A 14,662-nucleotide genomic window follows, 5' to 3' on the forward strand; every position below is an offset into this window, starting at 1 on the left:
ATTGTGCTTAACTTCTACACACACATGATGTAGTCAAAATTAAGAATCTTATCCTCTGTGATTCACTCTTTGAATGTCCACTGTATTAAAAAAAAAAAAACTGAATCAAACATAATTCACTTTCAATCTCTGTACTCTTATCTAGTCCCAGGAGACAAGGAGGTACAAAGGAAGTAATGGGTAAGTCTCTCTGCATTAAAAGGGTTGAAGAGAAGACATCTGCATTAAAAAAATCTGTTGTAGGAAACCTGGTGGGCTAGGTATCTACCCCACAGAAACACACACAATTGTTGGATAAGATAATAAGGTATTTTGGAAGTTTCCTAGTGGTCTAGTAGTTGGGATTCAGTACTTGCACTGCTATGTCCTGGGTTCAATCTCTGGTCAGGAAACCAAGATAACCACAAGCCATGTAGCATGGCCAAAAAATAAAGAAAGAGATACACTAAAAGATACTATGTATAACAACAAGTAAATAAGAAAACAAGGGAAAAGACCAACTAATAAGTGAAGACAGGACCCCAAAGTTGATCCCAAACTGAAGGAGGTTTTCACTTGGAAAACAATTTGTAAAAACAGGTGACCTGGGGTTTAGGTTTTCCTATCTCAAAAAATATAAAGAACAAGACAGTAACTCAGAGCTTGCATAAAGTAGGGAGTCCAATGGAAGACCCCTCATCCCATGAAGACGGAACCCCAGAAAACTAAATCTTCAATATAGAGGACCTAGAAATACCCCACCACAAACCAAATAACAGCAAGGAAAGACAACAGTATCAAACCTTAGCACTAAGAGATTGAAGAATAGCACTACTCACAAAATGATACAAAAAGCCTGCCATCAAATCACATGAATCTATAGCCTGATTCACATTACCTGGGTGGTACAGAAACCCTCAATGAAGAATTTAATCTATTACAGTGCCTGTCAAAACCAACAACAACAAAAATTTCTGGAATTTCCAGAAACAAAATTATTAAGAAAATGAGCAAAAAGAATTGATGCTTTTGAACTGTGGTGTTGAAGAAGACTCTTGAGAGTCCCTTGGACTGCAAGGAGATCCAACCAGTCCATCCTAAAGGAAATCAGTCCTGAATATTCACTGGAAGGACTAATGCTGAAGTTGAAGTTCCAATACTTTGGCCACTTGATGTGAAAAGCTGACTCATTGGAAAAGACCCAGATGCTGAGAAAGATTCAAGGCAGGAGAAGGGGACAACAGAGGACGACATAGTTGGGTGGTATTTCCAACTTAGTTGCCATGAGTTTGCGCAAACTCCAGGAGACGGTGAAGGACAGGGAAGCCTTGGTGTGCTGCAGTCCGTAGGGTCACAAAGAGTCGGAGTGACTGAGTGACTGAATGGCAACAAAGTTTGCCTTTGAATTTCCCTAGCGGCTCAATAGTAAAGAATCTCCCTGTAATGCAGGAGACACAGGTTTGATCCATGGGTTGGGAAATACCCTGGAGAAGGGAATGGCTATCCACTCCAGTATTCTTGCCTGGGAAATCCCATGGACAGAATCTGGTGGGCCAAAGTCCAGGGGGTCACAAAAGAGTTGGACATGATGAAGTGACTAAACAACAACAACAAAGTTTTCTTTTATAATAAAGAGAAAGAAGAAAGACCCTAATTAACTTCAGAATTTAGTAAAAACACATTTACCATTTAATCAAGATTAACTAGAATTTCTGCATATATATCAAATTTATAGTTTAAATGAATACAAGTTTTGTACATAAATTATACCTCAAGAAAGTTTAATAAAATAAAAATAACAAGACTTCAAAGTTTTCAAACAAAGGTGAAAAAAGGTAAATGAGGAAAAAAATAATCCAAATGAAAGCAAGAGAAGATACAGAGATGAAACAAACAAAAATACAAAATAAGATCTCTTAATTCAAATATATGAATAATTATAAGTAATCTACATGCTCCAGTTAAATATGAAAGACTCAGGGTTTAGTCTCAAAATCCAAGTATTAACACATGCTGTTTAACAGATAAAGAACTAAGGATACCAAAAAGTTGGTGAAAAGATTTTAAAAGATACTAGGCAAGTAACTAAAATTTATGTAACTATATCAATATTTAAAAAAAAAAACTTTTGCCTTTAAGTCTTAGAGATAAAAACTAACTTCACTAAAAGGTTCAACTTGAAAGGAAAAGAAATCAATTACACTTATACACAATAAATAATAAGCTTCCAAAAATATGTAACAAAAACTGACAGACATGCAAAAAGACAGAAACAAATTTACAATCATAGTGAGAAATCTTTAACAAACTTTTCTCAGTAATGATAACACAGGAATAAAAATTTATAAGGACAGAAAAGAACTTCTAAATATAATTAACAATCTTGTTCTTATATAGGCAAATATACAATTGGGCCTAATGGGAGCAGAATGTTTTTCAAAGACATGAGAAATAGTAGCAAAAGTTGACCTCGTTCAAACTCATAAGATAAACCTCAAAAATTTCAAAAGATTATAATCATAAAGAGATGTCCTCTCACTGTACTACAATATGCTAGAATTCAATAAAAAGATGAAAAAACTGCAGATTAAGGAGGCAACTTAAACATTATCAAAGGAAAAAAACCATAATGGACAAAAAGCTTCAAAACAAATATAAAGAGAGCAATAAACAGCAAAATCTGTTTGATGCAACTAAAACAGTCAGTCATTAGAGGAAAATTTATAGCCTAAAATGTAAATATTAGAAGAAAGGACTGAAAACTACTATATTAAGTTGATTAAAAAGAGAGAGAGAGAGAGAATGAAATCAGGAAAAATAAAGACATGGCATATTAAGCATATTATTTAGAAACACAGGGATTAACTTCAAAAACATATGGAAAGTTGATTGTAGGAAACAGTAGATAGGAAGGAGGAAACATTTTTTTCCAATTAAACTATGCAAAACTATTTGCTCTTTAAACTCTGTCCATGCATAACTTTAATAAAAATTTAAAACCAAATTTAAAAGAAGGGAAAAAAATAACAAAGTCCATATGGTAAATGACATTATGCTAATACAGATGTATGAAAGAAGAGCTGAGAAAACGCAGGATTCTGATACTTCTAATATTCTGCCATCAAGAAACAAAAGGAAACAAAACTATACTTATCACAACAAATGAATAATTATAGCTTTAAACGCATGCGCTAAGTCCCCTTGAAAAAGTCTGTTGTTAATTATGCTGTTAATTCTGTTGACTTTAAATGCACTCATTTTACCTTCATCAGGCCATTGAATAGTACCTTTAATATATCTGGAAACAAACTGAGTGGTGTTAAGGATACAAACAAACACATCAGGTAATTTTAACTTCAGAGATTGATGTTGAAAGTGACATGCAAATCCAAGTGGAAAAAGTCATCATCAGTATGAATTCATTTCTGTTCAATAACTCATGACCTGCTAGTATTTGATACAATGATAGCTGAAAAGATTCTTCTAAACACTTCTTATTTCAGTTCAGTTCAGTTCAGTTCAGTCGCTCAGTAGCATCCGAGTCTTTGGGACCCCATGAACCGAGCACACCCGGCCTCCCTGTCAATCACCAACTCCTGTAGTCCACCCAAACCTATGTCCATTGAGTCAGTGATGCCATCCAACAATCTCATCCTCTGTCGTCCCCTTCTCCTACTGCCCTCAATCTTTCCCAGCATCAGGGTCTTTTCCAATGAGTCAGCTCTTCGCATCAGGGGGCCAAAGTACTGGAGTTTCAGCTTCAGCATCAGTCCCTCCAATGAACACCCAGGACTGATCTCCTTTAGGATGGTCTGGTTGGATCTCCTTGCAGTCCAAGGGACTCTCAAGAGTCTTCTTCAACACCACAGCTCAAAAGCATCAATTGTTCAGCACTCAGCTTTCTTCACAGTCCAACTCTCACATCCATACATGACAACTGGAAAAACCATAGCCTTGATTAGACGGACCTTTGTTGACAAAGTAATGTCTCTGCTTTTGAATATGCTATCTAGGTTGGTCATAACTTTCCTTCCAAGGAGTAAGCATCTTTTAATTTCATGGCTGCAATCACCATCTGCAGTGATTTTAGAGGCCAAAAAAATAAAGTCTTGACGCTGTTTCCACTGTTTGTCCAACTATTTGCCATGAAGTGATGGGACTGGATGCTGGATGCTTAGTTTTCTGAAGGCTGAGCTTTAAGCCAACTTTTTAACTCTCCTCTTTCACTTTCATCAAGATGCTCTTTATTTCTTCTTCACTTTCTGCCATAAGGGTGGTGTCATCTGCATATCTGAAGTTATTGATAGTTCTCATGGCAATCTTGATTCCAGCTTGTGTTTCTTCAGCCCAGCATTTCTCATAATGTACTCTGCATATAAGTTAAATAAGCAGGGTGACAATATACAGCCTTGACAGACTCCTTTTCCTATTTGGAACCAGTCTGGTGTTCCATGTCCAGTTTGAACTGTTGCTTCCTGACCTGCATACAGATTTCTCAAAAGGCAGGTCAGGTGGTTTGGTATTCCCAACTCTTTCAGAATTTTCCACAGTTTATTGTGATCCACACAGTCAAAGGCTTTGGCATAGTCAATAAAACAGAAACAGATATTTTTCTGGAACTCTCTTGCTTTTTTGATGATCCAGCAGATGCTGGCAATTTGATCTCTGGTTCTTCTGCCTTTTCCAAAACCAGCTTTAACATCTGGAAGTTCATGGTTCATGTATTGCTGAAGCCTGGCTTGGAGAATTTTGAGCATTGCTTTACTAGCGTGTGAGAGGAGTGCAATTGTGCGGTAGTTTGAGCATTCTTTGGCATTGTCTTTCTTTGGGATTGGAATGAAAACTGACCTTTTCCAGTCCTGTGACCACTGCTGAGTTTTCCAAATTTGCTGGCATGTTGAGTGCAGCACCTTCACAGCACTGTCTTGTAGGATTTGAAATAGCTCAACTGCAATTCCATCACATCCACTAGCTTTGTTCATAGTGATGCTTCCTAAGGCCCACTTGACTTCCCATTCCAGGATGTCTGGCTCTAGGTGAGTGTGAGTGATGATACCATCATGATTATCTGGGTCGTGAAGATATTTTTTGTACAGTTCTTCTGTGCATTCTTGCCACCTCTTCTCAATATCTTCTGCTTCTGTTAGGTCCATGCCATTTCCGTCCCTTATTGAACCCATCTTTGCATGAAATGTTCCCTTGGTATCTCTAATTTTCTTGAAGAGATCTCTAGTCTTTCCAACTGAGCTATCATTGGTTCCTATTTAGAACCAACCAATGATAGCTCAGTTAGTAAAGAATCCACCTGCAGTGCAGAAGACCCCAGGTTGATTCTTGGGTTAGGCAGATCCACTGGAGAAGGGAGAGGCTACCCACTTCAGTGTTCTTGGGTTTCGCTTGTGGATCAGCTGGTAAAGAATCCACCTGCAATGCAGGAGACCTGGGTTCGATCCCTGGGTTGGTAAGACCCTCTGGAGAAGGGAAAGACTATCTACTCTAGTATTCTGAATTGGCGAATTACACAGACTGTATAGTCCATGGGGTTGCAAACAGTTAGACACGACTGAGTGACTTTCATTTCACTTTTCACACTTAGTAAAAAAAAACCTACTTTTCTCTATTCCCACATCAACTGCCATTTTTATGCACAGTATATAAATTTTATATGTATATAAGACAGAGATGAAAATAGATCATTTCTTCACAGAATAATCAATTCCTACCCCCAAATCCCTTCCACAATATTTTTTCTGCTTTGAATTGCCAGTGTTTGTTATCACTGGGTTTTTTAGTGGGCACAAAAGTGTTAAAAGAGCAGCCAGATACTTCCTGTAGGTTGCACGAAAGAAAAACACCCTGCATTCTTTCTCAAGTGCCTCTTCCTGCCTTCTTCTTTTTCTTTTTTTTTATTTTATTTTTTATTTTACTTTACAATCCTGTATTGCTTTTGCCATACATTGACATGAATCCACCACGGGTGTACATGCGTTCCCAAACATGAACCCCCCTTCCACCCCCCTCCCCACAACATCTCTCTGGGTCATTCCCATGTACCAGCCCCAAGCATGCCATATCCTGCATCGGACACAGACTGGCGATTCGATTCTTACATAATGTTATACATGTTTCAGTGCCATTCTCCCAAATCATCTCACCCTCTCCCTCTCCCTCTGAGTCCAAAAGTCTGCTATACACATCTGTGTCTTTTTTGCTGTCCTGCATACAGGGTCATCATTGCCATCTTTCTAAATTCCATATATATGTGTTAGTATACTGTATTGGTGTTTTTCTTTCTGGCTTACTTCACTCTGTATAATCGGCTCCAGTTTCATCCATCTCATCAGAACTGATTCAAATGTATTCTTTTTAACGGCTGAGTAATACTCCATTGTGTATATGTACCACAGCTTTCTTAGTCATTCATCTGCTGATAGACATCTAGGTTGTTTCCATGTCCTGGCTATTATAAACAGTGCTGCGATGAACATTGGGGTACACGTGTCTCTTTCAATTCTGGTTTCCTCAGTGTGTATGCCCAGCAGTAGGACTGCTGGGTCATAAGGCAGTTCTATTTGCAATTTTTTAAGGAATCTCCACACTGTTCTCCATAGTGGCTGTACTAGTTTGCATTCCCACCAACAGTGTAGGAGGGTTCCCTTCTCTCCACACCCTCTCTAGCATTTATTGCTTGCAGATTTTTGGATCGCAGACATTCTGACTGGTGTGAAGTGGTACCTCATTGTGGTTTTGATTTGCATTTCTCTGATAATGAGTGATGTTGAGCATCTTTTCATGTGTTTGTTAGCCATCCATATGTCTTCTTTGGAGAAGTGCCTATTTAGTTCTTTGGCCCATTTTTTGATTGGGTCGTTTATTTTTCTGGAATTGAGCTGCAGGAGTTGCTTGTATATTTTTGAGATTAGTTGTTTGTCAGTTGGTTCATTTGCTATTATTTTCTCCCATTCAGAAGGCTGTCTTTTCACTTTGCTTATATTTTCCTTTGTTGTGCAGAAGCTTTTAATTTTAATTAGGTCCCATTGGTTTATTTTTGCTTTTATTTCCAGAATTCTGGGAGGTGGATCATAGAGGATCCTGCTGTGGTTTATGTCAGAGACTGTTTTGCCTATGTTCTCCTCTAGGAGTTTTATAGTTTCTGGTCTTATATTTAGATCTTTAATCCATTTTGAGTTTATCTTTGTGTGCAGTGTTAGAAAGTGATCTAGTTTCATTCTTTTACAAGTGGTTGCCCAGTTTTCCCAGCACCACTTGTTAAAGAGATTGTCTTTACTCCATTGTATATTCTTGCCTCCTTTGTCAAAGATAAGGTGTCCATATGTGTGTGGACTTATCTCTGGGCTTTCTAGTTTGTTTCATTGATCTATAGTTCTGTCCTTGTGCCAGTACCATATTGTCTTGATGACTGTGGCTTTGTAGTAGAGCCTGAAGTCAGGCAGGTTGATTCCTCCAGTTCCATTCTTCTTTCTCAAGATTGCTTTGGCTATTCGAGGTTTTTTGTATTTCCATACAAATCTTGAAATTATTTGTTCTAGTTCTGTGAAAAATATTGCTGGCAGCTTGATAGGGATTGCATTGAATTTGTAAATTGCTTTGGGCAGTATACTCATTTTCACTATATTTATTCTTCCGATCCATGAACATGGTATATTTCTCCATCTATTAGTGTCCTCTTTGATTTCTTTCATCAGTGTTTTATAGTTTTCTATATATAGGTCTTAAGTTTCTTTAGGTAGATATATTCCTAACTTTAAATGATACATTAGACCAGTTAGACCTAATTGATATCTATAGGACATTTCACCCCAAAACAATGAATTTCACCTTTTTCTCAAGTGCTCATGGAACCTTCTCCAGGATAGATCACATCCTGGGCCATAAATATAACCTTGATAAATTCAAAAAAATCTAAATCATTCCAAGCATCTTTTCTGACCATAATGCATTAAGACTAGATCTCAATTACAGGAGAAAAACTATTAAAAATTCCAACATATGGAGGCTGAACAACACGCTGCTGAATAACCAACAAATCACAGAAGAAATCAAAAAAGAAATCAAAATATGCATAGAAACCAATGAAAATGAAAACACAACAACCCAAAACCTGTGGGACACTATAAAAGCAGTGGTAAGAGGAAAGTTCATAGCAATACAGGCATACCTCAAGAAACAAGAAAAAAGTCAAATAAATAACCTAACTCTACACCTAAAGCAACTAGAAAAGGAAGAATTGGAGAACCCCAGAGTTAGCAGAAGGAAAGAAATCTTAAAAATTAGGGCAGAAATAAATGCAAAAGAAACAAAAGAGACCATAGCAAAAATCAACAAAGCCAAAAGCTGGTTCTTTGAAAGGATAAATAAAATTGACAGACCATTAGCCAGACTCATCAAGAAGCAAAGAGAGAAAAATCAAATCAATAAAATTAGAAATGAAAATGGAGAGATCACAACAGACAACACAGAAATACAAAGGATCATAAGAGACTACTGTCAGCAATTATATACCAATAAAATGGACAACGTGGAAGAAATGGACAAATTCTTAGAAAAGTACAATTTTCCAAAACTGAACCAGGAAGAAATAGAAAATCTTAACAGACCCATCACAAGCACAGAAATTGAAACTGTAATCAGAAATCTTCCAGCAAACAAAAGCCCAGGTCCAGACGGCTTCACAGCTGAATTCTACCAAAAATTTAGAGAAGAGTTAACACCTATCCTACTCAAACTCTTCCAGAAAATTGCAGAGGAAGGTAAACTTCCAAACTCTTTCTATGAGGCCACCGTCACCCTAATACCAAAACCTGACAAAGATGCCACAAAAAAAGAAAACTACAGGCCAATATCACTGATGAACATAGATGCAAAAATCCTCAACAAAATTCTAGCAATCAGAATCCAACAACACATTAAAAAGATCATACACCATGACCAAGTGGCCTTTATCCCAGGGATGCAAGGATTCTTCAATATCCGCAAATCAATCAATGTAATTCACCACATTAACAAATTGAAAAATAAAAGCCATATGATTATCTCAATAGATGCAGAGAAAGCCTTTGACAAAATTCAACATCCATTTATGATAAAAACTCTCCAGAAAACAGGAATAGAAGGAACATACCTCAACATAATAAAAGCTATATATGACAAACCCACAGCAAACATTATCCTCAATGGTGAAAAATTGAAAGCATTTCCCCTAAAGTCAGGAACAAGACAAGGGTGCCCACTTTCACCACTACTATTCAACATAGTTCTGGAAGTTTTAGCCACAGCAATCAGAGCAGAAAAAGAAATAAAAGGAATCCAAATTGGAAAAGAAGAAGTAAAACTCTCTGTTTGCAGATGACATGATCCTCTACATAGAAAACCCTAAAGACTCTACCAGAAAATTACTAGAGCTAATTAATGAATATAGTAAAGTTGCAGGATACAAAATCAACACACAGAAATCCCTTGCATTCCTATACACTAATAATGAGAAAGTAGAAAAAGAAATTAAGGAAACAATTCCATTCACCATTGCAACAAAAAGAATAAAATACTTCTTCTTTTTCTTTTTGACAAATATCCTCTCCTTCACTTCTGTCCTCTTTCCCAACTTCCTCTGTCCTATCACTCATTTCAACATACCCTCCAACGTCTGCCAAATCTATGGGGAGTACCAAGACAGTAGGGGAGGGAGAGAGGGAGGAAATTGCTGCCTCTTCCATCGCATTCAAAGCTCATTGTTTCCCAAAGAAAAACATGAATAATTAGAATTGTGAAATGTAAACATTAGCTAGCAAGTACTTCTCTATTTTTATCTCTCAATAGCTTTGCATTTAAGTCTTTTTCTTTAAGCAACTGGAAATTAAGTGTGAAACTTGAGGGAAGGGGTTTACATAAGTAAATCCAAGCTTATATGATTCAAACCCTTCATTTTACAGTTTAAGATCCTGGGCAGTTTCAGGAACCCACAAATGAGCAGCAGAGTGAGTGCTAAAAATTAGATCTACTACTTGCCATCAATTCAATCAGCTTTATCATTTAATAGCTGTGCAATCCAGGTTGTATATTATATTCTAGAAAATAAATGAGGATTTGTTGTTGTTCAGTCACCAAGTTGTGTCTGACTCTTTGCGACCCCATAGACTGCAACACATCAGGCTCCCCTGTTCTTCATTATCTCCCAGAGTTCACTCAAACTCATGTCCCTTGAGTTGGTCATGCGATCCAACCATCTCATCCTCTGCAGCCCCCTTCTCCTTTTGCCTTCAATCTTTCCCAGCATCAGGGTCTTTTCCAAAGAGTTGGCTCTTTGCATCAGGTGACCAAAGTATTGGAGCTTCAGCTTCAGCATCAGTTCTTCCTGATGAATATTCAGGGATTCCTTTAGGATTGACTGGTTTGATCTCCTTGCTGTGCAAGGGATTCTCAAGAGTTTTCTCTAGCACCACAGTTCAAAAGCATCAATTCTTTGGTGCTCAGCCTGCTTTATGGTCCAACTCTCTCATCCATGCATGACTACTAGAAAAACCATAGACGGACTTTGGTCAGCAAAGTGATATCTCTGCTTTAATACACTGACTAGGTCTGTCATAGCTTTCCTTCCAAGAAGCAAGCCTCTTCTAATTTGATGGCTGCAGTCACCATCCACGACAATTTTGGAGCCCAAGAAAAAAAATCTGTCACTGTTTCCACATTTCTCTCTTCTTGCCATGAAGTGATAGGACCAGATGCCATGATCTTCGTTTTTTGAACACTGAGTTTTAAGCCAGCTTTTTCACTCTCATCTTTCACCCGTATCGAGAGGCTCTTTTGTTCCTCTTCACTGTCTGCCATTACAATGGTATCATCTGCATATCTGAGTTTATTGATATTTCTCCTGGCAATGAATTCTTTAAGTTGCTTCATACAGAGAGTGACTTCTTGTCAACATTTCAGAAACAACTTCCAGCTGTCCTCATTCCCTGACATTCCATGATTATATGGTGACTATTAGGAGAAACAATTCAACTAGCACAGACTATATTTTTAATTAAGTATTTTCTCTCATCAGAAATGCCATTCTAATGCTTTTTAAAAATTAATAAAAACTATGTCAATTATTTTGATTAAAAAATTTAAAAGCTAGTCCAAAATTTAAATGACCTAGTTCTCTCATTTTACAGATAGCAGTTTCTCATTTTGCAGCTCAGAATGTTGAAACAATTCTCCAAAGTCACTCAGAAAAGCAATGCTAAGTTCATCTTTTAGAAATGAAATGCAGAAAGAAAAGAGTGATTATGGGTCTAAGAAAAAAGAACTCTTTCTTAAAATGAGTTAAGATTCTGAATTATCTATATTTATACCTGAAAATCATCAACAAGCTCAGGGAAAAGGTGTTCATACATTTTAAGTTCTTCTATTGTTCGTCCTGGTTCTTGCTGGGGTTTTAGTTTGTTAATATCCGTTTCAATATCATCATTCTGAAATAATAAAAGTGGAATGTCATTAATTAAGAAAAGTACATTTCAGACTTAAAGTTTCCAAATTATTAATTACATGCACACAGAGAATAATCACTACAGAAAGGCTGCATAAATTTCATTGTAAAATAAAACTTGTTTATATTTTTTGGTTGTTGTATTATTGTTGTCTTGGTTGTTTTGTTTTCTTTTAATCAAAGATAATCTAACATAATACAGTATTTGGGCTCCTCAAGATAAAAAAAACTAACATCAAGATCAATACAAAAGTATGCTCCCTGCCCCCAATCTCACTAACTGCCATCATTTTGCTCAGATTAAAGGGCAGTACAACTTCAGAAAACTAAACTGAAAAACCTAAGTATATGATGGTAGCGGTGATAATCAAAATAACTTTTATCGAGCAATGAAAATATGTGAGGCAATATGCTAAGTATTTTACCTTATGATCTAATTTCATCTGCATAAGAATACTGTAAAGTAGTATCATCATCTCCATGTAACTAAAGAAGAGACTGAAGTACAAAGAGATTAAGTGGCTTGCAAACAAGAGCAGAATGTAAAATCAATCAGTGATTTCAGAGAATACACTGTTAGCCAACATAATGCATTGCCTCAAGAGAGAGCAATGGTTATCACACACTTTTATATTCCATGGTCAATAAAGTCCCTTAGAAAAGATTCAGTATCATCATTCACTCTGTTGTTCAGGGAAAAAAACACTGAGGAGTGAAACAACAGCTGGAAATGATTTCCATGTCTCTTTGGGCAAAAAAATAGAGGATAAATGTAAAGAAATATGACTTCATAGGAAAAAATATATTAATTATTGTATCATATACATAAAATATATAATTTCATATATCCTTAAATTATGCTTTGAAGAACCAAAAATATGTAATTTTCTTGATAGCATCTATTAAAGTATATAATATTTTCAAAATAATAAAAAAACTTTAAAGATATTCCTTTCTCTAAACATGCTAGCAGTCCAATATTCAGTATTAATTTATGATGATACAGCTTTACAGGGTGGCCATTAAAAAAAATTTTTTTTAATTTACCTGTAAAATAGGCACAGTGAGGAAAGAAAACTACTTTCAGAATTCAACAGCAAAATATTTGTGTTTTGGTTTGGGGAAAAACAAAAATAAACAGCTCCTAACACATTCAGGAAAAATAAACCTCCTACTTCTTAAAACTCTTCTGAAATTAAGGAGGGCAAAAAAGAAGACATTGAAGTTTATAAACTGACGAGTTCTGGCAATCTGAAGACAAGTCTTCTAGAACCTCAAAATTTCTACAAATTTTCCAAACTCTGAAAAATCTAGGGCAAAGAGAATGGAATCACTACAGGTTTAACAATTGTGTTCAAGTGTGACTGCAGTCTCTACAACTGATAAACTTTCTGTGTCTTTGGTTTCTACTTATCAACCCTGTAAAGCAGAGGTAATAATGCCATATACCTTACAGGATTTAATGACTACTGTAGGCATACCCGGACACAGGTTCAGTTCCAGACCACCACAATAAAACAAATGTCGCAATAAAGCAAATTGGGGGAATTTTTGGTTTTCCAATACATATGAAAGTTATGTTCACACTATAATGTGGTCCATTAAGTGTTCAATACATAATGTCTAAAAAAAACAATACCTTAGTTTAAAAATATTCATTGCTAAATAATTACAATCAAAATCACTGGTCACAGATCACCATAACAAATATCAATATATTAATAATAAAAAAGTTGGAAACATTGTAAAACTACAAAAAAATGTGACACAGAGACATTAACTGAGCAAATGCTGTTGGAAAAGTGGCACCAAAGGACTTGTCCCACATAAGGGTACCACAAACCTTCTCCTATTTGTTAAGAACACAGTATCTGCAAAGCACAATAAAGCAAAGTGTAATAAAACAAGGTATGTCTATATATGTAAGGCACATGGACTAGCACAGGACAATGTGTTCAATAAATTCAATCTACTACTTTTTCTTATTAAATAATTGCTGTGTTAAGGTAAAATGGGGTAATGTCAGCAATCTCAAATACCCTAGTGAGTAATACTGCCAATAACTCTTTTTTATAGATGTGAATGCCAAAAAAGAAATCTGTGGAAATGTTCTAAATTAAAGGAGACTTAAGAAACAAGATAATTAAATGCAATACCTGATGCTAGATTCTATACTGGAGAGGAAAAAAAAAATCTTATAAAGGACACAATTAGATCAGCTAACAAAATAGAATATGGATGATAAAGATAAAAATGATACTATCACTTTAAATGTATTAAGCTGGTGACTGTATTGGGTTATATAGGAGAGAACAGCCAGTCCCCCATATCAACATGTTGCCATGCCTCAGATTCAACCAACCATGGCTTGAAAATACTGAAGAAACACAATTCCAAAGAATAAAACATGAATTTGTGGCATGCCAATAGGAGTACATTAAGGCTGTAAATTGTCACCCTGCTTATTTAACTTATATGCAGAGTACATCATGAGAAATGCTGGAATGGAAGAAGCACAAGCTGGAATCAAGATTGCCAGGAGAAATATCAATCACCTCAGATATGCAGATGACACCACCCTTCTGGCAGAAAGTGAAGAGGAACTAAAAAGCCTCTTGATGAAATTGAAAGAGAAGGGTGAAAAAGTTGGATTAAAGCTCAACATTGAGAAAACTAAGATTATGGCATCTGGTCCCATCACTTCATTGGAAATAGATGGGGTAACAGTGGAAACAGTGTCAGACTATTTTTTGGGGCTCCAAAATCTCTGCAGATGGTGACTGCAGCCATGAAATTAAAAGACGCTTACTCCTTGGAAGAAAAGTTATGACCAACCTAGATAGTATATTCAAAAGCAGAGACATCACTTTGCCAACAAAGGTCCATCTAGTCAAGGCTATGGTTTTTCCAGTGGTCATGTATGGATGCGAGAGTTGGACGATGAAGAAAGCTGAGCACCGAAGAATTGATGCTTTTGAACTGTGGTGTTGGAGAAGACTCTTGAGAGTCCCTTGGACTGCAAGGAGATCCAACCAGTCCATTCTAAAGGAGATCAGCCCTGGGTGCTCTTTGGAAGGAATGATGCTAAAGCTGAAACTCCAGTACTCTGGCCACCTCATGCGAAGAGTTGACTCATTGGAAAAGACTCTGATGCTGGGAGGGATTGGGGGCAGGAGGAGAAGGTGATGCCATCCA

At 36.5% G+C, this 14,662-nt stretch overlaps 1 protein-coding gene across 2 annotated transcripts in view; it reads right to left on the bottom strand.

The window, feature by feature from the left end:
* The window catches only part of AGTPBP1 (ATP/GTP binding carboxypeptidase 1), a 191,752-nt gene that overhangs the window by 89,177 nt on the left and 87,913 nt on the right, over positions 1 to 14,662 (bottom strand). For both annotated transcript variants that reach the window (XM_040244800.1, XM_040244791.1), the window contains one exon: positions 11,334 to 11,450. In XM_040244800.1, coding sequence (XP_040100734.1) covers positions 11,334 to 11,450 — 117 coding nt within the window. The remainder of the gene's footprint in view (positions 1 to 11,333; positions 11,451 to 14,662) is intronic.

Source organism: Oryx dammah, unplaced genomic scaffold (genome assembly GCF_014754425.2).
Source record: "Oryx dammah isolate SB20612 unplaced genomic scaffold, SCBI_Odam_1.1 HiC_scaffold_1, whole genome shotgun sequence".
Lineage (NCBI taxonomy): Eukaryota > Metazoa > Chordata > Mammalia > Artiodactyla > Bovidae > Oryx > Oryx dammah.